At 41.4% G+C, this 27141-nt stretch overlaps 2 protein-coding genes across 2 annotated transcripts; both read left to right on the forward strand.

The window, feature by feature from the left end:
* Nucleotides 1-532: 532 nt before the first annotated feature.
* Nucleotides 533-15036, forward strand: LOC139659271 (dipeptidyl peptidase 1-like). The gene is made up of 10 exons (XM_071537487.1): nucleotides 533-695; nucleotides 3437-3582; nucleotides 5912-6027; nucleotides 7877-7922; nucleotides 8189-8205; nucleotides 10303-10446; nucleotides 11601-11719; nucleotides 13232-13363; nucleotides 13902-14134; nucleotides 14498-15036. Exons 1-10 carry the CDS (start codon nucleotides 533-535, stop codon nucleotides 14762-14764), a joined length of 1383 nt encoding a protein of 460 aa, XP_071393588.1. The 3' UTR covers nucleotides 14765-15036.
* Nucleotides 15037-16746: 1710 nt separating this feature from the next.
* On the forward strand, nucleotides 16747-26752 carry rab38a (RAB38a, member RAS oncogene family). The gene is made up of 3 exons (XM_071537489.1): nucleotides 16747-16948; nucleotides 21783-22063; nucleotides 26597-26752. The coding sequence occupies exons 1-3, from the start codon at nucleotides 16747-16749 to the stop codon at nucleotides 26750-26752; spliced, it is 639 nt and encodes a 212-aa protein (XP_071393590.1).
* Nucleotides 26753-27141: the final 389 nt, after the last annotated feature.

Consider the following 27141-nt stretch of genomic DNA (forward strand, 5'->3'; position numbering starts at 1 on the left):
GTGCGTCTTCTCGGGAAAACATGGACGCAACAGCCTTTGCCCATTAATGTTAACGGTAGCTATCTGACACGTTAGCAGGCGAGTTTATACAGCAACGACTGGACCGGAGAGGGGTAGGTTTCACCCTTGCCTACTTCCGCCTTCGCTTAAATAAATAAAAACATTTAACAGGACCTACTGTTTTGCACTTAGGTGGTGTAATGTCAGAATATCCATTGTTTTGCATCCTACTTTAACTGCTGGATGCGTTGGCTATCCTGCTAGCTGATTATTCGTTTAGAATATAACTGTAGGTAGTTGTACGCATGTGCATGATGCTGTTGCGTTTCCACAGGCCTGAGTAGGAAGTGAACTATCTTGACGGTTGAAGCAATGATCTTTGGAGAATGTTCACCAAGCAGGTTGTATAAATAGCGGACAGGGGGCACAACTACACCTAAAGTCGGACAGGTAGTACAAAATACAGACCGACGGGAAGACTTGAAGCCTTTCCTTAGCTGCGTAGTTCTTGTGTGTGTAGCTGCGTGTCGCTATGATGAGGGTGAGTGGTGTGCTGGTGTGTGTGCTGTTGCTGTGGGTAGAGGGGTCCCTGGGTGACACACCTGCCAACTGCACCTATGAGGAGCTGCTGGGGACATGGGAGTTCCAGGTGTCTAGAGGAGGCCACGACAAGACTGTCAACTGCTCCAGTGAAGGTAGAGACACTGAACACCACAGACCACCAAAGTTTTGTTCCAGGAACACCCAACTGACAATAGTGTATATACTGTAGGTGGGGAGATAACAGAGAAAGTGACACCTCTAATCATAATAGTCATCATTCTCTCCCAGGTTAAGTTATCCTGAATGAAGTAATAATGCAGAGATAGGAAACTGTGTGCCATGGAGAGCCTAGAGTCTGCAGGGTTTCACTCCAAAGGCCCCGATCTACTAACATGTCGAAATTCCACGTAAAGCAATTGAAATTGGTAGGCAAGGTAGGCCTAAAGTAGGGCACGCAATTAATTAGGGCCAAAACAATGCGCACAAAAACCTATTTGCGGCAATGTAATGATGGTCAAAAGAAGTGAAAATTTCTCCCCAGTGGAGCTGGAAGTGTTGGTGGCAGAGAAAATCCCAACGCAAAGCAAAGAAGAGATGCGTTAATTACCAGCGCGTAAAAAGTCACTCTGGAACAACATAACAAACAAAGTGAATACAGTTGGGCACCAAAAGCGCGATATAGCGGATGTAAAGAGCCTTGGTATGATATGAGAAGGTGAAGCAAAATGCTTAAAGCCAAAGAGGAGCCTCAACTCCCTTGGAGGAGCAAGTGCAGCAGAGCCTGAGTGGGACGCAGGTGCCAGGGGAGGGATGGAGACCTTGTGAAGGTACTTACAGAAGCCGCGCACACACTTCTCCACTGTCGTGACAGTTATTACGCACACGTTTTTAGCTTTTTTCATCAAGGCAATGTCGCGGAGGCATTGGCTCATAACAAGTGTCAGAATATGCAGAGAAGAGCCTGCGACTTTTCCTTTTTGTATATTTAGGTAATATTCTGAATACTGAGTGCGTTTTACTGTGTCACTTTGATCTTGGAGCCGGACCGGTGTTCCTCTTCCAGAGCCAGTCTCGGTGGAGCCACCCTGTGCGCAAAACGAGAAGGGCCCGGATCTACTAAAGGTTTGCGCCAGTGCAAATGGCATTGCGGGTGCTAAAATCTTGTTCTCTGATCTACTAAGACAGCGCACTGGGCATTTGCGCCTGAAATCAGGGGTTGATCTGGGTGCGCCTATTTTTGCTTTTTTTTAATTGCATATGCATTTGTGGGTGTTCCAAGGTTGAAGCGGAAAATTAAGGGAGGGTTTTATGGAAATTGTCAGAGGACGTGATTTATCAAGCGGTGGCTGTTAACGGCTGCTGATTGCGCACGGAATTTAAGACGCAGGAAAAGCATGTCTTATCATTTTGCGCACAGAATGGCTCCATTGACACTGGCTCTTGAACCGACTCCAAGATCAAGGTGACACAGTCATCTACACATCATGACATGCAGCCATTAGATGGCATCCCTATTCGATATAATAATTAAAGTATGCTGATTTAAAAATACACAATTTAAGCGTCATTGGCAGAGTAGCAGAATGCGCACTCAATATTCAGACTATTACCTAAATATACAAAAAGGAAAACGCACGCTCTTCTCTGGATTTGCTGACGCTTATTATGAGCCAATATCTGAGCGGCCTTGATGAAAACAATGCAGCTGTCGGGACAGTGGAGAGGTGTGTGCGGCTTCATACCTTCACCAGGTCTCCATCCCTCACACACTGGTACCTGTGTATCAGTCAGGCTCTCCTGCTGCTCCTCCAAGGGAATTAAGGCTCTTCTTTGGCTTCATTTGTGGTGAGCATTTTGGCTCAGCTCCTCATATCATACCAGCGCGTTTTACCTCCGCTAAATCGCGCTTGTGGTGCCAAACTGCACTACTGCATACTTCACTTTATCTCGTTCCAGAGTGACTTTTTACGCGCTGGTAAAACATCTCTTCTCTGCAGCTCTTTGGGGTTTTCTCTGCCACCAACACTTCCAGCTCCACTGGAGAGACATTTGCAGTTCTTTTGCCCATCATTATGTTGCCGCTAATGGGCTATTGTGCGCATTTGTCCCTTATATTTGCGCAGTCGCAATTCTAATTAATTTCTGCGCCTCCGCTCATTTGCGTGCGCTACTTTAGTAAATTTGCGCAGTCGCAATTCTAATTAATTTTCTGCGCCTCCGCTCATTTGCGTGCGCTACTTTAGTAAATACCATGCGCTGGTGGTACAAACTGCACCCACAATTGCTTTTGAGCTGCGCCTGGAATTGCGACATGTTACACCTGGCCAAGACATGCTTTCCCTAGGTCTTAAATTCCGTCCGCAAACAGATGATTACGGCCACCGCCTCTTGATAAATCACATCCACTGCCAATTTCCACAAATCCCTCCCTTTACATTGCGCCTCAGCCTTGGAACACCCACAAATGCAATTAGACCAAACTGCAAAAAACGGCGCACCCAGATCAACCCATGATTTAAGGCGCAAATTCCCTGTGCGCTGTCTTAGATAAGAAATAGATAAGAAAACAAGGTTTTTAGCACCCGCAATGCCATTTGCACTGGCGCAAACCTTTAGTAGATCCGGGCCAAAGACTCTGTTTTTGGAATGAAAACTCTGCAGATTCTGCAGGGATCCCTGGGGGTCTCTGAACCCCAGTTTTGGCAACACTGGTGTAAATTGCATCAGTCTAACTAGGTACTGAAATACACAATTAAATACACAGTGCACTGCAGTTTAATTTTATCTGAAAGCTGCTGGCTGTTTTAGTACAAGATGAGGTACATAGGTGAATCACTTGCATTCAGTTATCCTCTTTTACACTGATGCTTAGTTGTGTTGCTCCTCTCTGCAGCCACAGGTGTGCGTACGGTGACGCTGACCCTGGAGAAAATGTCTACGGCCAAAGACAACCTGGGAAACAGCGGCTTCTTCACCCTCATCTACAACCAGGGCTTTGAAGTGGTCATCAACAATTACAAATGGTTTGCTTTCTTCAAGGTAAAAGATGCACGGACGACATGAAGTTCATTTTTGGCTTATGTCATTTTGCCTTGGTATTGCCCCAGTTACTTATATTTCATCACTAGAAAAAGCCTGTGGCTACCTTTTTCACATTTTGGCTGGTGAAGTTACATTTTGCACTGTTCTAGATTGAAAATACTCGCTGCAGGCTAATGAAACTCTCATTCCCACAACTATTTGAGCTATATTATAGACAATTATTGTATTATGGTACCACTCATCTTTCATGAATTAGCCTAGCTTTTAGCCTGGTTCCAGGCATCTGAATCGCGACCCGCCCACTCGTTTGAACCGTTCATGCAACGGTTTTTCATTGGCTTCGACATAATAATATTTGTTGGAATCATTCCTTAACCAATATATTGTCTCAAAGACGATATTTTGTCAAAAACTACCAACATTTTTGATAATGTTAGTAATTACGCCCAGCAACAGTGTGAAAATAACTGAAAATAACATCAGTCACTACTGATTGGTTCAGGGAAAATCAACCCGTCCTTGCCTCCACCCAGAAAACGACCATGGAGACAATGTCAGACTGAATAATGGAGTGGAAATGAAATGGCGATTCAGTCTGAATATCAGGCTACCTAGCTTAATCATTAAACTAGTTTGTGTAGTCACAGTTCAACTCCTCATTCTAAGCAATGGCAAATTACTGCGTTTGAAAAAACGTGGGAAGGAATTTGCGCTGTGGACTTCAGTGCCAAGTTACAAGTTACATTGTTAAACAAAACCTACTTTTGAGAGTGCTGCTGCATTCAAGGTTTACTTTCAAAATGAATAGTTTTTCCTCTCCACTCATGTGACGTAAGGGTAAGTATAGCTGAGTATAGAGATCTTAGTAGATAAGTTAATGGTGAGAGAGAGCATGAGCACAGTGCATTTACACAAGGCAGAAACTAAACTTGTTTGAACCATACAATATTCAGCAACTGTGTCATTCAAGGCTAGTTTATCCTTTTTTTTTTTATTCTAATGCTGTCTAGTGTTTTTCCCCTTCACTCACATGATGCTTTGTAGAAGCAAGTGTCATGGCCTGTCTTGCCTACAAAACCCACGTGACACATGACTTATTCACATCTAGTTCAACTTCCTCATTGTCTTGACCTGGCTGAGCTCAGTGTTGTGGTCTGTGAGCGAGACTGGGGGTCTGGCTTCCAGGCACAATTACCTGCACTGAGGACTGATTAATCACAGCTCATGTTGACCTGAAGACCTGCCCCCAGTAATGAATATTTATGAGAATCCCAGAAGACCAAGAAGACTCATAGTCTACTTCTATTTCTTGTTGCCTATGATAATTCTCCTTTCCCGTTCTTCCTTGTAGGATTTGAAAGCCCCCAAACTTTTCACCCTCTCACTCATCACTGCCCTAATGGTGTTGCTGCCTTAAAGGATAATGTAATGCTGGTGTTTTTCAATGCATTTATTACCGTCAACAAATCCTATGAAAATAACAAAATCAGCAATGATCTTGTTTTGCCAACAAGTCTAAAATACATCAAAGAGCCATGCCGTTGCTCTGGGCAGCATATTTCATCATCGCGATGCACCGGGCCAGCCGACCTTTTCCTCAAACAACTTAATAAAGCCGGCTGTAAACACGATCTCAGGAAAGTAGTTCCATAGCACAGAAAATAGTCCCCGGCCTAATGAAAAATTTGTTCCCATTTGAATTTGATTTGGTAATAACTACAACAGCCTGACTTTTTGTGGTAACAGTTAGCGATTTTTAAAATTGAAACTGTGTCTTTGTGAGTTGTATTTCAAGGTTTTTAGCTTACAATTGGAGCCAATGTCTTCTGGGTTGACGGCTAAAAATGGTACGTGGGAAGTCAGAAAGTAATGGGAGTAGGGCAAACGCATTGTTGATTTGTTATTTTCATAGGATTTGTTGACGGTAAGAAATGTATTAAAAAACACCAGCGTTATCCTTTAAGTAGTTCTGGAAAAATTCAGAGATGACAGGGATGACGTCCCTAGTGACACTGGGGTCATAATAGTAGTACACCATGCATCTAATTAGTGTGGTCTTCTTCCTATACATTTCAATGTTTGACAGCTACTTTTCTCCTCACTTTTTTTTTTGAGATTCTGTTGCTTTTTCTTTACATTTATTTTCAAAACTTGTACTGCATTATCTGATGAAATTAGCTCGCCTTGTGGAATAATTTGACTTCAAGTAGTCTGTTGCTTTCTGAACGTTGAGTCTTGTCAACTTCATGTTTCTTCCCTTACTTGCACCACACATTCTTTTTACAAATACACAAACTATGACTAATTGTGTCCTTACATCTTCCAGTACACTACTGAGGGCTGTAAGGTGACCAGCTACTGTGACCAGACTCTGCCAGGGTGGGTCCATGACGTCCTGGGACACAATTGGGCCTGTTTTGTTGCCAAGAAAGTGGAGCCATTGCCATCCCGAACAGAGGACAACATGCTCCTCACTGGCAGGTTAATAGTTATGTTGTACCATTTTAGAAAATTTCCAAAATTACCACTGTGTTTAAGACAGAGCAGGAAAATGTCCCAAAACAAGCCTGTATTTTAGCCTGGGTTTGGCCTGATAGCAGTAACAGTACATCCCCAAAGTGTGCAATGGAGAAACAAAAGCTAACAAACACAGAGTAAGCAAGACATCAGTGGACTGTGACACACAAGAGTGTCTTGTTTGTACTCATAATGTCAGGGCAGACTGTATTGATGATCCTTCCTTTCAGTGTACAATGTACTTTGGGCATCTCTGCTTTAATCTAACCTTTTTTTTCTTGCTTGTCCTTTTTTGATGTGAACAGACCTCACCCTCTAATGTCCTGTGGAAATGTGCCTGGCAAACTGAATTCACATCAGAAATCTGAGATTAAAGTACAATCATTGCTCAACACCGGACTCATCCACAGGCAATACAAAAATGCTTGATTTGAAAAAGCAGTGCTCAGTGAACTTCCTGACTGAGTTACTGGCAACATAAAAGGAGCTTCCCAGACTCTTTGGTTAAAGTTTGATTTAAACCAGGCGATTGCAAGCAGCGTGTTGCTGACAAGTTGTCAATGGGTCGCTGGTTTGATCCTTGGTACCCATTTTATTAATACTGAAGTGTCCCTGAAGAAGGGCATTTGAATCAATTTCTTTAATCGATCGGCAGTCACGTTAACGACCAATTAACCAATTAATCATCATGTAAAAAAACAGTTTTGGACATAGAAAATAGAAAATAGAAAATGTGTGTTTTTCCACCTGTCTTTACGCCTACAAGTTAATTAACCAAGCAAGATTAAAAAAAGAAGCCGTAATAATTATGCAGAACGTATAGGCCTAATTATTATCCCTGAAACTCATTTCAGGGATATTATGGATTCATCACTCCCACCGCATCCGCCGCAGATCCTTCGTGTGAACGCGAGTTGGAACAGTTTTCTGTTGGAACAGAATCTTTTCAAATTTGGTATGGACATTGATGACCCCTAGAGGAAGAACTCTATTGATTTTGATGTGTTTATGTGTTTAATTTTTGTACTGGTACTTTTTTTATTGTTGTTTTTCTCTTCGGGGCATCACAAAGTTATAACAATTTAGCTTATAGGCCACGCCTCCTTCACAACTTTAAGAGTTAATATCTTCAAAACTACAGTAGATATCAACAATCTATAAACAGAATTTAAAAAGCTTGGTCCATAGATGCTGCTGACCAATTTTCAGACCACCATCAGGCCGATGGGGGTCATATGTCTTGTGGGTCTAATTGAAACCATACTAGACCATAGTGCAAAGTTTCATGGCTCTAGCAAATTGAGCCAAAAGAGAACAACAATAATAATAATAAAAAGTAACAGTACAAAAATGTATTGATTAATTTATTAATAATAATCACAGAACGTGCAAACTTCATACAAATCTCCATAATTGCCTGAGCAATTCTCTTGACAAATTTCAATAAAATATAATGCATCATTGGTGAGATATGGGTCCAAATAGCATGGAAATTAATTTAATCAGTTAATTAATAATAGTTATTATAATCATAAACATATCAAAATCAATACAGTTCTTCCTCTAGGGGTCATCAATATCCATATGGAAAAAAAAATGTTTCTCAAATATTTCAAAATATCTCAAAATTTTCCAGGTGAACTTTGAGGGTCCTGATGGCAAATTTGTAGTGTACGGTTAGGTGGACATGTGTACCAAGTTTCATGTAAATCGGACAAACGGTGTGGGAGATACAGCCCTTTAAACGTTATATTTTTTTTACCTTTAATTATAGCGCTAATAATAGTTATAATAATCATAAACACATAAAAATTAATAGAGTTCTTCCTCTAGGGGTCATCAATGTCCATGCCAAATTTGAAAAGATTCTAGTTAGAGGATGTAAACACTAAACATAAAGACAAAGAATAAACATACATTTTTCTATTTACAGCCATCTAACAACTGAGGCTTATATTAACTTAAAAAATAAAATCCGGACTCCCAACAATGGACCTCTGTGTTTCCCACAGGTTGACAATTTACTTTGTTTAGGGTTAATTACTTGTCTTTACCTTTTGTCCAATGGAATCCAACTGGTGATCAGGAGGAGTATGCAATGAAGTCTCTGCACTGCACTCATGTTAACTTTCCGAGTGTTGAGCAGTGTTAGAAATCTCAGATTAAAAAGGTTTTTTTTTCTCTTTTAAAAAAAAAAAAAAACCCAAATCAAAACAAAACAAAGCTCAGCTTAATAAATCAGTAACCACAGTTATGTACAATTAGTAGCTCACGAAAAGCCCTGCAGCAGTATAGCAGCCACACCTGGCTCTACATAATTCAGAAATGGTTCCCATATTTTAAAGAAAGCGTCCATTTTAGTATGTAAAATACATGTGAGGTATTCTAATGGTACTAAATCAAACAATACTCTCTGCCAGCCTTTAACTGTTGGTACTTTGTCTTTAATCCACTGTAACAGAATGTTTTTCCTTGCCGCAAAGGTAAGGATACAATATAATCTTTTTTTATTAATTGATTTTATACCCTTGCTTGGAAGGCCCAGTATCAAAGACACTGGGTCCAATTCCAATTCTAAACCCAATATTTTTTCCATTTCATTTAACACATTGGACCAATATAGTTGCAATTTACAACAGGACCAGAAGCAGTGGGTTAAAGTACCAATATCTGTTTTACATTTAAGGCACATGGGAGAAAAAGAAGAGTTAAAGTAGTGTCTACGGTTAGGCGACACATGCATTCTGTGTAAAATTTTGAGCTGTATTGCTCTGTTACGATTACAAACTGAAATTGAGTTTGCATGTCTCCAAATATCTTCCCAATCTTCATTATTAATTTTGATAGATAGCTCTTTCTCCCATTTGCCCTTACTTCCCTCTTTACCCACAGATGAGACTGAACATAAGGTTTTATAGCACAGACTCATTGTTAATTTTCTGGTTGTATGAAATAATATTCTTTCAATAGATGATGATTCGGGATTGTTAATTAACGTTGTACTATATATTATGTAGTGCCTTATCTGTAGATAACGGAAGAAGTCTTGCCTGGAAACACCATATTTCTCAATTACTTGTTCAAAAGACATTACAGTATTTTCAGAAAGTAGATCTTTCAATCTATTAATGCCTTTATCCCTCCATTGTGCAAAACCAGCATCAGTAGATCCAGGCTGAAAATCAGGGTTGTTTATAATTGGAGTAAACACTGATGTCAATTTTGACCTTCCCTCAAGTCGAGACACCAATCGCCATGCTCTAACTGTATTAAGAGTGATAGGGTTATCACAATTTTACTTTATAATTTTAAAATCCTTAAAAAATAATAGATCCCTCAATGGAACTGTTGACAAAGAGGCTTCAACATCCAACCAGATAGAGTCAATGTCACTAGTAATCCAATCAAAAATATATCTCATATGAGCACATAGCTGATATTTTCCAATATCTGGTAAATCTAATCCCCCAACACAACCAGGTAATTTTAATACATCCATCTTAAGCTTCGGTCTACGCTTATTCCATATAAAGGAGCTTAGCCAGCCATTTAGGTCTTTCATTACCTTATTTGAAAATATAACAGGAGTCATTTGAATAGGGTATAGTAATTTTGGTAATATATTCATTTTAACCAAGGACATCAAGTTACTCTTTACAAATACCTAAAATATGCAAATTTGGAGAAAACTGGAATAATTTTTTTTCATTTTCACAACGGAGACTGTTAGATTAAGTACAATGCTACTGGACTGTCCATCGCCAAATGACAAGATGTACACATTAGGCACATTACAGAGGCATTAATGGCCGTGCCGATATTCTGGCGCTGCGCCACAGTTTATGTATTGGAAACAATGGCACCATAAACTACTTATTTATTTAAGAATTACACCATATCTACATGGTCAGGGATGAGTTCAGTGGGCAGCCTGTTGACAGTAAGTTTGGCCGCTGAAACACACGCTCTGATAGAACAAATGTCTCGGGGTCGGGAGGCAGAAATAGTTTCGCGCCAATTTCGCCAGCCTGGGGAATCTTGCTGCATTCCCTTTCATTGTGCTTGTAGTCGTACTGTATTTCAACTTTGTATTACAATGTTTACAATGAATGCTGTTGTCTTTTCGGGTCCTTCGCCCGCTTGCAGAGAGAGAGAGATGTGTAAGCTAGGAGCATCACTACTAGCAACGGCGCCGCCGAGTCCATACAAAAACAACCTTGACTTTGTTGATTCGATCAACTCAGCCCAGAGCTCCTGGAAGGCTGCCTCCAACCCAGACCATGAGACTTACACTCTGGAGGAGCTGCTGTACAGAGCTGGAGGGCCTGCCTCTCGTATCCCCATGTGAGTATCTAGACCAGTATTTCCCATGCTGTTAACTAGGTGGGGAGGTGTATGAAACTGCATTTAGACAATGTGATGCCAAAACCAATATCGATGGCGCTTTCACACCTGATAGTCCACTTCCTTGGTTCGCACCTGATGCGAGAATGATACATAGTTCGTTTACTATACTATATCTTACATCATGGAGCAACGTCAGGTTCTGTTCATGTCGGTCTTGATTTGGAGCCAGATTGGCAGACTCTAGAGGATTACGCATATGAACTGTCAAGAATGCGGGTATTAAATAATTTAATAATATGGACATTTCGAGGAAGATGCTCTGCAATCAGACAATCTTATAACAGAAGACACAATTGGTTCGAATGGTATTCTCACCAGAAATGAACTGCTCCACAGTTCACTTGGAAGCGGCCTGAGACCACCTCTTTGAGGCGGACCAGAGAGCGGTTGTTTGGTCCGCACCAGTCTTCGATTAGGGTGTTCACACCACCCCAAACCATCCGAACCAAGGGGGTAAATGCTCCGGGCTTAGATTCAAATGGACTAAACAAGGCTGGTGTGAAAGCACCCTTATTCAACATAACTGTGTGCCAAGTATGCAGGTTTTCATTCCAACCAAAGACTACAGCGGGTGATTTCACTGATTACTTCCTCATCTTTGGCTGAAGGTTTGCTAATCAGTGAAATCAACTGCTGTTGTCTTTGATTGGAATGAAAACCTGCATACACCCGGCCCTCATGTTTCACGGTTGAATACCCCTGATTTATGGCAAGATGGCAGCTGTTCTTCCAAGAGGATCCACCACTCTCCTTTTTAAATACCATTTGTATTAGTTTCAGTGTAGAGTTTGTGTGATGGGCTCTAAATGTTGTTTCAGAGAGTTTTCAACCCCACCAAGAAATCTGAGTACACACAGTGTACACATACCAACAATGGAGGACCCAACCAGTGCATACAAAGATCTGCGGAAACTAAACTCATTTGTTCAGTACTTTTTTAACACTACTTCTGTAGCTATCAATCCCACCTTAATCTCCATAGCTCTTAGTGTTTTTTTTTAAATTTTTATTATAAAATTGAGCTTTTTCAGACCATTTCAATTGTCTGAAGTAAAATGCACTTGAATATGATTCTTTATCTTATACCCCAGTCGTGTTTCCCCCGCCCAAGTGACAGATGACGTAGCAAAGAAGGCAGCAGCTCTACCTGAGCACTGGGACTGGAGAGACGTCAACGGTGTCAACTTCATCAGCCCCGTCCGAAACCAAGGTGACATTTCATTAGGGTCCTGAGCAGTGTGTTGAGTAGTGTCCAGTGTGTTTCTTACTATAAACTGACATGCAGGAAATGTCGTGGCCCTGGGACCCAGCCAAAGCATTGTAATATTTGTCTGTGGAGAAAATTACTCTGCCTCTCTCAGTTCCTGAAAAGGCGGACTTTTTGGAGATGCAATATTTGATCTGTACACCTACACAAGAGATTACAAAGACTAACACCAAAGATGCAAATGTTCTAAACAGTTTGCTGGATCCATGACGCACAAAGCAGCACCTTTACACTTGAGCAGCTGCCAATAAAGGCAGACAGTGAACAGTAGCTCGCCAGCTACTTTGCTGTCCTTTTGGCTGTCCAGGGTCTGCCTCAGTAATGCTTTCTCCTCTCCTCCAGTGTTTCTACACAGCCTAGTGTGTGAGTGGAGAGATTACGCGTACTGAGTAGCTGGAGTGTCTGAGAGGGCCTCTGCAGGGCTGGATTTAAGGATCTGGAGAGGGCTGGAGTATTTGAATAGCACCCCTCAAAGCCACTGTATGTGGAGCTTATTATTCTGCCATAACCCTATGAATCATGTGGATTTCCATCTCGGTTCATGAAAACTCACAAGATTGAGATGGCTTACAAGGCGACCTCACTGGTCTTAGGCTGAACTTGCATAGGAACATTGCCTTTTTTTTTTTTTTTTTTTTTTTTTAACATCACATGCTACCCAGGTTTGACCCTATAATATGATATTTGACCTGTAATGGGAAGCTGCAGGAGTAGATGGCATTGTAACAGCACTTAAAAATTGATGCTTCAGCACAAGTCCTGTGAGATGGCTTTGACTTTTTTTTAATCTTTTGTGGGTCAGATAGCACAAACTTTTGGCCATCATGCTGTTTTCTCCTGAATCTTCCTTTCAGAAACTGAATGTACTGATTACATCCTTTAAGGCCATTATAAAGGTGGACATTAATTTGCCCAACAATTAGGCCATTAATTAAGATTTCACTCTGGCATGTGGAGCTCTAGAACTGAACTGTCTCTACATAAGATGTCACTCTTAAAAAGGGAACTCCCTTTTTAAAAAGTTTGTGACCAAATGAAAATTGTGTTCTCACCATGTCACCCAGACAAATCATGACTACAATTACAATTAACCCCCACCCCTACCCTCCTGCAGCATTAAGCCTGTAACCAAATGTGGTTCCCAATCCATAGTGTAAGACACCAGGGTCTTTATAACAGGCCCTGAATATAAAATCACATTCATTGCAGTGCATACAGTATGTCTCTCAGGCCTTCTGTAATTTCCCAGTGCCTTGTTCCATTGTCATGCAATATGGCGATCATACAGAGAACTATCTTGGACATTAGGAACATGGCAAAAAGTTGAGTACAGACTGATAGTAAGTATTCTTTAACTTGTTTAATGTACTACTACGTTACAAACAAATGTAAAATGACGAGCTCAGCAGTGTGATTTCTCTTAACCCAAGTGTAAACCTCTGTGTTCTGTTTCAGGATCATGTGGCAGCTGCTACTCCTTTGCCATCATGGGAATGCTGGAGGCTCGCGTCCGAATCCTCACCAACAACAGTGAGACGCCCATCTTCAGCCCACAGCAAGTGGTCTCCTGTTCCCAGTATTCCCAAGGTAACGAACTTCATCTTTCCCTCAAACAGGTTTCTTTGAAATTGATATGGGACTTAACATCGGATATGTCTAAAATTCATCTGGTTTCCCGAGCAGATTCAATTTCCATTACATCCAAACAGGTGTCAATACAGGTGGCAAATGGACAGTTAGACAATTAGAAAATGCTAATTTGATTTAACTCAGTTGACTGGGATCCTGTTGGTGCAAGTCATGACAATAATGGAAAAGTGCTGAACCGTGCAGAGAACTCTGGCCCCCTTTCTGCCTAATCAGACCAAGTAGCACTCAATGTTTTTGGAAAGTGAAGCCTTTCATAACTGCTCTGATTAGGGTATTTCTGACTCTGATTAATTATTTTAAAGAGTCCTGGAAAATTCTCTTTGAATTTCTTCATCTTGGACTAGTTCAGAGATTTCACTCTTAAAAAAAAGGTTGAGACAAACTTCCAAGAATTCCACAGCAATGGCAAGTCTCAATTAAAATCCCATGGCTTTTGCTCAAACCGGATTTACTGCTCAACTTCTCTCCTCTTAAGGTTGTGATGGTGGGTTCCCATACCTGATTGGGAAGTACATCCAGGATTTTGGCATTGTGGATGAGTCATGCTTCCCGTATATTGGAAAGAACTCTCCATGCAGCGTTCCTCAGAACTGCAGCCGTCTTTACACAGCAGAGTACAGCTACGTCGGTGGGTTTTATGGTGGCTGCAGCGAGAAGGCCATGATGTTGGAACTGGTCCAGAATGGACCCATGGCAGTGGCATTTCAGGTGGGTACAAACACAACAGTTGCTCAGTATCTCACACTCAGTCTATTTTACACCTAAATGCTGCTCCTATATGCATGCACATGTTTTCTAAATCGGTTAAAGGGTTTCTAAGCTGTTTCATGTGTAATGTGTTCCATAGTAAATCTGACCTTTTACATAAATGTTCTATAGGTGTAGCTTGATTTAACGGAAGACTTCAAAGAACACAGTAAATGCAAAGAAATTATACTCACTCTAATTTTGTCAGTTTAGTGTTTTCATGTATACTTTACATCTGGTTCAGCTTCAGTAAACTACAACAGCCTTGACAGAGATTTCATGCAGACACTCAACTCAGTGTGTCGTAACCCCCCCCCCCTGCAGGCGTACCCTGACTTCATGAACTATCAGGAGGGCATCTACCACCACACGTTTGTCAGAAGCGCTTTTAACCCCTTCGAGCTGACCAACCATGCTGTGCTTTTGGTGGGGTATGGCCACAACAACATAACTGGGCAGAAGTACTGGATTGTGAAGAACAGCTGGGGCACCGGCTGGGGCAAGGAAGGCTTCTTCCAAACCCGCAGGGGAAGTGACGAGTGTGCCATCGAGAGCCTCGCCGTGGCAGCCAAGCCCATCCCCAAACTGTAGAAGTTGTAAACTGAGGAACAAGGTGGGAGGGGGGAAATCTTGATTGAGTCTCAATAGTGCAGCATAGATTTCTTCCCTATTTGATTTCAGGCTTCCCGTGTCTCCTGGGGAGCTTAGAAATGTAATGACCCATATTCCAGTCGTAAAAAGAACATGGATCTTTTTGATCTTTAAATGTCCCTTCAAGGAGCATTCTCCCAGACTGCATGGCCATGAACTGCCTTTCAAAAGGAAATCCACCCTAAAACAGAAGTAGCATGTTATTAAATTCTCTGATTTATTGTCAGTCCAGCAGCTGTCAAATCCTTACAGTGTTTGTAGATCCAATTGAGCATTCTTGGATTAGTCTAGATTCATAAAAGGGTAGAAACCTGAAACCTGCCCAGTCACCTCTAGTCAACCTAGACCTTGATTAGGAGAGTCTTGTGTCAGGTGGCACTCTGGCTAATATGGGGATAAAACATGTAACTCAGGGCAAGACCTAGCTGAGCATCAGTTTTATTATTAACCGCAACCCCTGCAGAGATTCTAAAACAAGGCTAATATAAACCTACATTATTTCAAAGCCTTGCTGCTGCCTTTTTGCCAAAATCATAACATGGAGACTTTTGTTTTAGGGTCCATTTCCCCTTTCAGTATTCACACATGCTTCTGGGTCTGTAGCTCCTAGAATGCATCTGAATTAGAGGGAGGAAGCTACTCTGCACTCTTGATTCTTTTTTTTTTTTTTCTCGGTCCCACTCTCTTCTTGCTTCTTGATGCAATGTCTGAGTCTGGTACCAGACTGAATTTCAAATTTACCATGTCAGCATAACCTGTTGCTTTAAGCCAAATGCTGTTATGGCTCCTGATGTCGGCAACCACTTCTCTGTTGGCAGTGAAGTGGACTGTTTTCTTCAAGCTGTAACTGCAGATACAAGCTATACTTGGAATCAAAATGGACTAGCATGTCTGTGACCTAAATCATGACGGGTAATAAGTTCTTTCAATTAACATTTAAAGGGAATTGATGTGGGTGTAAAGAACTGGAATTGGTAGCTTCTACTCAGTGTTATCATTTTTGTTTGATTGCTTGTCAGGTTGAGGGCCTCAATTCCATGTCTCAGGGAAGCACAATGGAGATGAGTCATATCATCTGTCCTCGCATCAATTTAGAGCCTTCTTGACTGCCATATTTCCTTGTGGGACAATTGTTAGCTCTCTGGGGAGCATCTAAAAGGGATTTCTTGATCATGTGTGAAAGGGATGTAACTGATTTTAGTGCCTCAATACCTCCTCCCATCTCAATGTAGGCAGAGTTTCCCATTCTGATGTTTGAATTCAAATTTGAGAGAAAATAAAATCTTCTAGAAATATTTGCTGTTGTGCTTTGTGTGTATGTGTGTGTATGTGTCACATGACAAGACCACTACCATAAAGATAATTTCAGTTTGGAGCTTTGGTTTTCAATTAAGATGTACTTTTTTTGTGTGGAGGGGCGGGGGGAATTAGAAGATTCATTCACTTTGAAACAAACTATTCGTATCGCACTTATTTAAAATTGTTCGTTTTTTCTTTCAATCAACTAAATGCAAAACATTCTCATAAAAAACAATGCGTCACAAGAGAGTAAAAACTATATAAATAGCATAAGACCTCATATTAAAGGAAGCCTATAGGTCATAAGTGATATAAAAAACGACCCAAGGACCTCTCTTTAGTAAATCTTGTAGTTTGCCTTTCAGAAGTTCATATTAGCATAATAAAGGACATGGCTCGTTCCAGGTCTTTTAGTAATATCACAAGAGGGATTCTTATCTGTCTGCTCCACTTCCCTCTGTGGGCCAGGGCGTACCTTGCCTCCCCCTCTCATACTCCACTGCCCTACTCACTTCCAAGGCTTTCCAGCTCCCTCTTCCCTGTCCTGCGCTTTCCCCCTTTCACCCCTCGCTCCTTTTCCATTACGGTGTATTAATGCTCAGCCCTCGCCCTCCTCGGTCGCCATGCAGAACAACCACCATAAGGAGCATCTCTATAAGATTCTGGTGATAGGGGACCTCGGGGTTGGAAAGACCAGCATCATTAAGCGATACGTCCACCACAACTTCAGCCCTAACTACCGCGCCACCATCGGGGTGGACTTCGCCCTCAAAGTGCTCAACTGGGACCAGGAGACGGTGCGCCTGCAGCTGTGGGACATTGCAGGTATAGGAGACAGTCTTAACTTTTACGCACAGCATGTGAAAAGGCGGATACGCAGCAGGCCTAACGAATATGGGCGTTGTGGGTTTTTTTTTTTTAGAGTTAACAAAATTGAAATTACCACTACAAGCTGGTTGGTGTTATCCGTTTATTTTCACAATCTAGACTTTACGCATGGATTTTGACGTAAGATGGAGAGTGAAGTAAGCCTTGAAAGTGGACAAAATATTAATAAGCTATTTTTAGTGTTTAGTAAATAAAAAAGAATAGCAATTCATTGATTTTTAAAGTAGGATCAGCTTTGACGCAAGGCTTATGGATAAATTTGGAAAATGCTGTAGTGCCTACAGAATAATAGGTGTTAGTGCTGGATGAAATTAACCAGAAAATAGCTTTTTCAAATTAAACGAAAACCTCGGGAATGGAAAATATTTCATTGGCCTATAAATGCATTAAAATGCATATAGTCTATTGGTAATGGTTTATAAAGTAGCAGCAGAAGAAGAAGATTTGGAAATCCATTAGTGCCAGTGCCTGTCGAACAACTGATTATAGTGTTGGATGAAAATATATTTTTTTACAATAATTTGGTTGTTCAGATGAGATCTAGAGTTGTCTTCTTTTTTTTCTTCAAGCATTACGTGCTTGCAGGTGGGCCTACTGCATCACCAGCTCAATGGGCACATGATGAGGTGGCTATTATGAAAGTCTATTTTCCACTCCATTTTTCACAACCTTTACGCATGACTTTTTAGGTTACATACAGAGCTTTCCAAATGATGAATGACATTTTTTTTTACCAGACTAAGGTTGTTCAAATGGAAACTAGTTGAGTTTATCCTTCAGGGAGGGTGATGAGTTACTCATAGTTTAATGTTAGAGATGGAGAAGCACTGGGCCCAGGAAATAAGACACTGCTGATTTTTGATTTGAATGCCAGACTCTAGACGCATTACTTATACACATAGTTTGAGGTTAGGGATGAAGACACGGTGGTCCAGAAAAGGTATATCTGATTGTGTTGGACGAACAGAAATATATTGACAAAAGTGAAACCCAGAGTTGTCATATAACCTATTTTTTCAGGGAGTGTTGAGATGGAGGATTAGGGTTAGGGGTTAGTGTTCCACATGTGCATCAGCTGACCTGTCTGCATTATACAGTTCAAATCACTTGGCTACGCAGACCAGACATTGCATTTTTCTCCTCATTCATATTCTATTCATAAAGGAGCATAGGCCAACTCTTATTTTACTGCCACAAAATGAAAAATGTCTTCAGAGTTTATCTCCTGCCCCACAAAAACTATTGGTGGTACACAAGTGGACTATAGATCATTTCATAACATTTAAGGGTGTAATATTTTGTTGATATGACACCTAAACCCTAATTGTGACCTTTGACCTTAAAAACACTAAATATAGTTACTGCTGCTTGCCTTTCTAGGGCAGTTACCGGTGTTATTTAAGCAATAAGCCACTTGAGGCTGTGATTTACAAAGATTTTGAAACGGCTAAGAATGAATCGTCATTAGCGTTTTGACAGAAAGCGAGCGAGTGGCGTCTCGTGACGGCATGCAAGCACGTCTGATAACACCACATGACTCAACAGCAAGCAGCCAGGGCGACAGTCACAGCCATTATGATCACTGTTTTTGGTCAACATCTTTCTTGACTTAATTTTTTAAAGGTGAGGAATGATGAGACATTGCAGATTACTTGAAACTGAAGCTTCAGCATTATATTTTTTATCAGCTAGTATAAGTATAACTCTGTTGGTATGGTTGGTTGGTCTGTCAAATCTCAAAAATCCCCACTGTGCAGGGATACAGATACGATACCTATAGGTTTATCAGGTAGCCACGCTGGCACTTTAGCTCCCTTGGTAGGGCAGCAGAGTGTCATGCGTGGGTCCTGGGTTCTAATCCTATTTGGTTTCACCGAGCCAAATAGGTCGCAGCTTATCACAAATTATGTGCTTGTTTTTTCTATCATGCTTGCATTTTAATCTTTTGCTCCAGGCTTGGCAGCCAGCAGAACTAATGTCTTCTTTCATAAGGTTTTTGAGCAGATGTCATTGGTCAGTGTTATTGGTCACAACTACCCAGTGGACATATGTAAATACTGCTGTAGGTGGAGGGAGAAATTTACAGCACCTCTCTTCACTCACTTCAGTTCGTGCCACCTAGAGCGAAGTTGCTTCCATCTCGCTTATTTGTGTGGTCAGTCTGAACGTAGTGTAAGGTACAACGCAAATGTTCAAGAAATATTTTATTTCTAATCAATAGCAATGAAATAGTAATTAAATAAAAAGCTAGTTCATGAACAGTAGCTAAACAAAGTGGTTGCTAAGTGACACAAGCACTGGTATGAGTGGTGACTTTTAATGCAGTTTTTAAATTATACAGTCTGCATTTATTGGGTGTTTTACAACGGCTTCAAATGTGCCTCATCTAGTCAGAACTGAGGAGCACAACTAGCAAATTTGTAAAGCTCTTTCTAAGAAAATAGAAAATGCCTTGGCCTTTCCACCATGACAAGTTCTATTATTTGTTCTTGGGAAGATTTAATGTTTCAGTTGCCTTTGGGGAACACAGAAATCACAAATAATAAAGGCTTAGAATGGGCTACCGTTGGGTAATGATATAAACCTACAGGCTACAGCGGTCTCATCTCACATGAGTGTCGGCTGAGGTTTAGAAGAATCCTCTGACCTGCTGCTCGCTCCCCTCCCGTGCGTCCTTCCCAGTGAGTGCAAGCGGTCATGTGTCTCAAACTCATGTGAGGGAGATTTGAGGCCCAAGCTCCTGTATACAGAAAGGTTTTATTGTGAACTAAGGATGGCAGACTCCCTAAGAGAAAACCGGTCTGTTACTGTATGTGGTTCATTCATCAGTATCATATGGGTGCTCCATTTGGTTTTAATCACACAGCCTGGGAATTGGTTGTTGTAAGTAAGTTGATGAAACACTGGTTAAAGACGAGGCATCTATGAAGAATCTTGCTTAAAGGTTTCTACAGAAATAATTATGTTTGAGGCAGGGCATTTATGAGGCACATCCAATCAATATCCTGTGGTTTTTGCATTTTACTTTACTCATTCATTGCACGCGGGTTGGTTGGGGATTTGATGATGGACTGAAGTTTTCCCATGCTTCAGATATAATAAATTACTGCCTGTTTCTGTGAGCTTACCAAGACAAATTCAGACCATTCTATTTTTGTCTGCCATCCCTCTATGGCCTGGGCTCAAAGGGTGAAAGGGCTAGTCGCTGGGGCCTGGTACCAAGACGATGTGGGAGTGGGGTGGATGCGAGGTCAGTTTGGGGCTTATTGAAGGTATTGCACCCTCAATGTGAATATTGTTCACATATCACATGAATACATGGACTTTACATGGAGTTCTGTGGCCCCTGGCAAGGTCTGCAGACACACAATATTATTCATAGAACCATGAAAGGACCTTATTAATCCAGACTTTTTGGGGCCCGGTCGAGCTTGGCTCCAACTAATTATCACCTTTCTTCCCCGTTTATGGAGCCCCAGCACTGTATGCACAGACATACGGACAGAATATGTAAACCTGTTTCACTGGGGATAAAAGAGCAAAGCTATCAGTCCAGTTACAGTTGACTTACACAGTCGGATCACAGTAAACCCATTTCCAGTAGGTGGATTTTATTCACATTTAACAAGGGGAATGATGGGTTGGTAAGTCGTGATTTTCCTTCATTGTGACTTTTCATGACTCGGTCTAACGTGCATGCAACAGGCAGCATAGTGAGAAGGGAGGCCATCCTTCAACAAGAGCACCGGGGTCAAGACCTGTTTCAGCAAGCATCTGCCCTGCTGATGTGTCCTTGAGCAAGACACACACACTCCCTCCCAGCTGTTCTGTAGCTGAACCTGCTGTCTGATCTCCCTGTGCAGGAAAGCAAGCTAAAAGAGAACTTTCCTACCTAATATTAACTTTACCTCCCTCTCAAATCTGCCCTTGACCACTACCACCACACCAGCTGTCTTTTAGTGGTTGTGTACTAGTAGGACCAGTTTGGGTTTTGGGATTTTGAAGTGAGGACTTTTTGGCTGGTCTGCAGTTTGGAAAGGGACCTTATGGGTTAGGGCTAGTGAGTGTAGTCAATGTAGTCCTCAAAAAGTAAAGACTTTGAATTGCTGGTACTGATGGTGTTCTCACTGAAATTATGGATAGGAAAATCAGTCTGGATAGAACATTCCAACTGGGCTTATCAAATTAATTTTACCCTCAGGAATTTTTACAGACAAGCATGCAGGCACGCACACACACACACACAAATGCAGACACTCGTCTCTGCTCTCCTCCTCTCTTGTTGCTTTTTCCATAACTCTCATCCTCTTTGTGTCCCGCTTCTCTCTCTGTCTGCTGTGCTCTCACTTCCTCTGATTAGACTAGTGCTCTCACATAGTAATTATTCATGTTTCAGCAGTCCAACCCATACGTTACTTTGAGCATGTATTTGCATGCGTGTATTTGTGTGTGTTATGTGTGATAGAGAGAGGGGGCGGGGGGCGTAGGGTGTGTGTGCATGCATAAGAGGCAGTAGGGTAATCGGAGGAGTCGTGTTCAAGCCCCTGTGTTGGTAAGCATCCGCCCTGCATCGCTTTCACCTCTAGGGGCACTGTTTTGCTGCTGACACTGCAGTCTGAAGTGAGAAGATTCATTTCCCTATAGGGATTGACAAAAGTATCGCGTATAGTGTGTATACCTGCACACAGGTAATAATCCTTTTCTTTGTCTGTGTGTGTCTACGCCTGTCTATGTATGCGTTTGTCTGTGTCTGTCTGTCTCTGTCCTCCAGGCCAGGAGAGGTTTGGCAACATGACCCGCGTGTACTACCGCGAGGCCATGGGCGCCTTCATCGTGTTCGACGTCACGAGGCCTGCCTCCTTTGAGGCCGTCACCAAATGGAAGGAGGACTTGGATTCCAAACTGACACTTGCCAACGGGAATCGCGTGGCCACTGTGCTTTTGGCTAATAAATGTGACCAGGGTCGGGACGTGCTGACCAACAACGGAATAAAGATGGAGCAGTTCTGCCAGGAGAACGGCTTTGTGGGATGGTACGAGACGTCCGCTAAGGTGAGAGAGAGGGGACACACGCGCGCACACACACACACACACACACACACACACACACACACAGGCACACAACAGTAGCATGGGCAGGAGGATGGCATTGTGAGTAGACATGCAGGTCAGATGAATTGAAGACTCTAAACTACCGATAGGCGTTTGTGTGTAGTATGGTATATGATGTATATAATCTAGTAGTATATGATGTGTAGTATGTATATGATGTAATAAACAATATATTGTATATGAAGTGTGTATATGACCTAGTGTAAGATGTCTGTGTGTTTGTGTCTGTGTATGTATATGTATGATGTAGTATGGCATATAACATGTATATGATGGTATGTAAAGCCCTCTGAGACTTGACTGTGATAAAGCGCTATATATATATAAATAAACAAGACTAGACTAGTAGGGAGACCACCCTTCAACTAGAGTACTGAGGTGTCAGCAAATATATCTTCCCTGCTGAAGTGTCCTTCAGCAAGAACTGAATCCCTACCAGCTGTAGCTGTAGCTGTTCTGTAGCTCACCCTGCACTCTGATGTTCCTGTGGAGTGAGATCCCTGCTTTAATCAATAAAGTATCACCTTATGATTAAGCACAGCAGGAAGAAAGGCACACAAACACACTTATACACATGCACACATACAGAATGCAAAAATGCAATCAGGCAGACACAGGCAAGTACTCACACACCTAGGCAGGAAGATATCCATGCAAACACAGAAGCATGCACAACGGGAGAAATGCTCATGCATACAAGCAGGTTTGTAGATATAAACTGTCATGTGTGCAGACATACATAAAGGAACACTCACACTTTAAAGTGTTCACTCATGCATGTATGAACAGACACACACATCAAGTTAAATTCATTTATTAAGTACTCATGCTTCACATTTTTTTTTTATGCACGCCCAACTCCACCGCCTCCAACTCTGGAATTACACATGGGGATGCGCGGCCTCCTGCAAGATGCACACTTGAAGTGATGAATATGTAAATTAAGGCATGTCAACCTTCACATTATGCTATGTGGATTCTGAATGTGCCTTGAGTCCATTTGTATATTCTTTTCCTTACCCGCTACACCCAATATGTCTAGCATTCCCATTGGGCCTGCGGTTATTTAGTATCTTTCTTCATTGAAATTGGATTTAAATCAATTTCACAAATCTACACACCAAAGCAAACAAGATGTGTCCTAGTATTTATGTTCTGAAGGTTTTATCATCAAAGGAGGTGGCACTACAGGGGCACATTCAGGGTGTGAAGAAATCCTTTAAATTTGCTGAGTTTAACAGGCTATCAGTATGCCCAGCGTTTTGCACATGAATAGGACCTTGACCATTGAGCTGCGCTGTTTATTTGCAGAGCCAGATCGCACAGCGGTCATTGTTCTTGTGTTGAGTAAACTGTACCCTTTCCATCTTGGCATCAGGTGCTGCACCAGCTAGACAGGGTGTACGGGGATGTTGGAATATCTCAGTCTGCTGTCTCCCACTGCCTGGCAGAGCTCTTAATGGTACTGAGCAGAGGCACCAAAGAATATATTTGTCAGACACTGATGTGCAAAGATGCATCATCAAGGACAGATTCTATCATGTTGCTTTCCAAACATCATCAGTGCCGTCGACTCTATGCATGTGACCGTCAGAGTGCACAATAAAAAAATACAGGAATCTGATTAGGAAAAGGCAACGCTCCCAATTCAATTCAATTCAATTTGCTTTATTGGCATGAAAGTTTACAAACAATGTTGCCAAAGCATGAAGGTACAGAGTGTGTGTGTGCGTGTGTGTGTGTGTGTGTGTGTGTGTGCGTCTGTGTGTGTGTGTGCATGTGTGTGTGTGCGTGTGTGAGTGTGTGTGTGCTGGGTTTGCACTCCATCATATAATGACTATCAATAGTCATAACAGTTCAACAATAAAAAATACATTCAATAAAACAAGAATCAAAAACACAACACACTGGTCAACGTGTGTGTGTGCTGAGCTTGACGGATGGGAGCAGCGCAGAACTGATTAGATTTCATGAACGTAATCATAGGACTCACCTTTAAAACATGCATCATGCACTAAGTTGATTCTTCTTGCCTAATGGAATCTAAATAGTGTATGTACAATCTACTTTCAGAGGTGAAAAACGTTGATCTCAACAGTATCATGAAGTGATTGAACATATTATGGACATTCAATTAGTATTTGATGCAGACGTGGCTATAACAAGCGGTTGTGCAAAGTTTCAATGCAATGAGCGATGCAGTTGGAAAGTGGTTTGTCGGTGACTTCAGTAGAAAGCAGATGTCAAGAAACTCATATTTTGATATAAAAATTATTTTTGATGTAAAAAAATATCTTAAATTATTTCAGATTTTGTAAAGTATATATATATATGTTTTCTATTTGTATCATTTATGTAATCAAATTAATGTCCCAAAGGCATGTTGTCAATTCATGTTTTTCATTTGATTCTATGTAAAACAGAGCAACAAAGCACACAGATAAATACAAATAAAAACAGAGAACACATGCATCGCAAATTTTAATGACAAAAGATATATATTACACACAAAATAAGGAAGCTGAAGCTCATGCATACACACAGAGATGAAAGTATGAACTGATGGGCTTCTGAGAGTGAGGTCAGCTGAGGACTCGCCCACACACTAACACACCACCACAAGCCCTGATTATAGCACGTAATAGGGATCGGGAATTTCACAGCTGGATGGTGAGGGAGCAAAACACACAGAGACGTGCATATGTGCACACCCACACACAGGTTATAGTCAGGCAACTCAGACTCTACTCTCAATTAATGCATCTCATAGAATTTCTGCAGCTAGAGTTGTCATCTAATGATAATTAAAAAATAAATAACAATATCAATAATCCAATCATTTATTCTTAGCAAGGATACAGATTCGTCTTGGAGTGAGTGTATGGCGAGTGTCAAACCCAAGAGTCCTCAGCATGATAGATAGCTGATATATTCAGCCATTTAAAAAGCCCACTCCTAAATGAGCTGGGGAGAATATTTCTGCCAGAGGAATGATTCCAATCCATTTTCTTAAACAACGTTGGACATGCTCAGCATGCACAAGAGTGTCAGCAGCATGCAGTAAACCTTGTAGAAGTCTAGTGAAGGTGTTGTTTGTTGTGTTTTATTTGTACTGGAAAAATCTCTTGTCCCAATTCCACACTGAAAGAGTTATAGATCACAACAGTTCTGTGTGAGTGTGCATATGTGTGTGAGGAAGAGACAGATGTGTGTGTGTGTGTGTGTGTGTGTGTGTGTGTGTGTGTGTGTGTGTGTGTGTGTGTGTGTGTGTGTGTGTGTGTGTGTGCATGTGAAACAGACAGGTAGTGTGTGTATGTGTGTGTATTTGTGTTTTAGCAGTGTGGGGTTTAGTGTGCTGCAGACGGCACCATGTCACATCCTGCTGAGCACACTGATAAAAGACCTTATGGATATTCAATATTCCTGCTGCTACTGCTTTACAACTCACAGATTGGGAAAGTGTGTGTGTGTGTGTGTGTGTGTCTCATCAATATATTAGCACAGCGACATCACTGCTGATTTTCTCCTCATGTGAACCTTCACTTTAACGCCCAGGGCCGTTTCCCCAGTGTAACTCCGCTCTGAGTCTGTCTCAGCTCCATTCTAAGTCATGTCACTGTTTGTCAGATTTCAAATCTCTGACTTATTTTGGTAGAAAATCTCTTAGGCAGCTGCACATGAGGTGGGGTTTCCCAAAATACTGTACCATACATAGATGTTCCTAATTCAGACTTGCAAAGTTCTTCTTAGATGTTCGATATCTATTTGGAAGAGGCCACAACACTTTTCAATGTAATAATAAGTACTGATTAAAAACAAGTTATGTATATTAATTTTAGATATTAATTTGGTTTATTCATAATAACTATTTAATAACTGATTCATAATAATTAAAATCTCATAAGAATATTTCCACTGGAGGCAGGAAGATAATGTAGTGGCACCGATGAATAGAGCAAAATGCACTTCAAGCATGTAATTTTTGTTTTATGTAATTAACAAAAAGTCATTGTGTTTAGTAATGTTTATTTATTTAGTCAAACAAGCCCCTATATCCTAAATTGGGATGTTGAAAATAGATCTATAAAGTTGAACACAGATGAAACAGTTATAAAGTAAAATGATGCATCCTGGAGTTGCAAATGTGTTAATATTCCTATGACTTTTTACATTGCATTAATCAAAAAGATTGGTTGGTACTTGGTACCATCTATTCAGTTTAGTAATGGTTCATTTAGTTCACTCACCTACTCTCCCATGCAGGTTTTTCTCGCTGCACCCATTTTATTGCTCCTTATTCAAGGCCTTCAAAATATGTTACATTAATTGCCCCCCCTCACCCTTTCTGTCTCCTCCACCCCTCCTCTCTCTTTTCCTCTTTCTCCCTTCACCTCTTCATCATCCTATCTCTCTCTTTCTGTCCCCTGTCTTCCTCTCTCCCCCTTCCTTTTTTTCCCCTCTCTCTCTTTTCAGGAAAATATCAACATCGATGAAGCAGCCAACTGCTTGGTGAAGCACATCATCGCCAGTGAGAACGACATGCTCCAATCAGAAGTCCCCGACACCATCTCCCCCCAATTAGAGAAGGGCAAGGGCGGGACCTGCTCCTCCTGCTACAGATCCCAGTAACAGCTCGTGACAATCGGATGTCCTTTTTTTGTATCTTATTACACACAAAATAGTGTGTGGGTATGCGTGTGTGTGCAGGTAGAAAGAAAGAGGAAGAGACAGAGAGAGAACAACTTTTGCTGTTAGGAAGAATCTAGGAGCACCACCTCCCTCCTCTGACAGCCTGACTCCTTTGCTTAAGTTTCTTTTTTTATTTCTGTGTATGTGTGTGTGTGTGTGTGTGTGTATGTGTGGGTGGATGGATGGGTGAGTGGGCGTGTGTGTGTGTTGTGTGTGTATATGAATGTGAATGTGCTTCTCTTTTGACTGAGATAAAATGAAATTTTGAGGGAGAGAGAGAACCAGCTCAAGGGATGGATGGAGAGAGAGAGAAACAGAGAGAGACAGAT

The sequence above is a fragment of the Centroberyx affinis genome, unplaced genomic scaffold (genome assembly GCF_046629955.1).
Source record: "Centroberyx affinis isolate AG114_WGS23_722 - 3 ecotype Tasmania unplaced genomic scaffold, CSIRO-AGI_Caff_v1 ptg003057l_1, whole genome shotgun sequence".
Lineage (NCBI taxonomy): Eukaryota > Metazoa > Chordata > Actinopteri > Beryciformes > Berycidae > Centroberyx > Centroberyx affinis.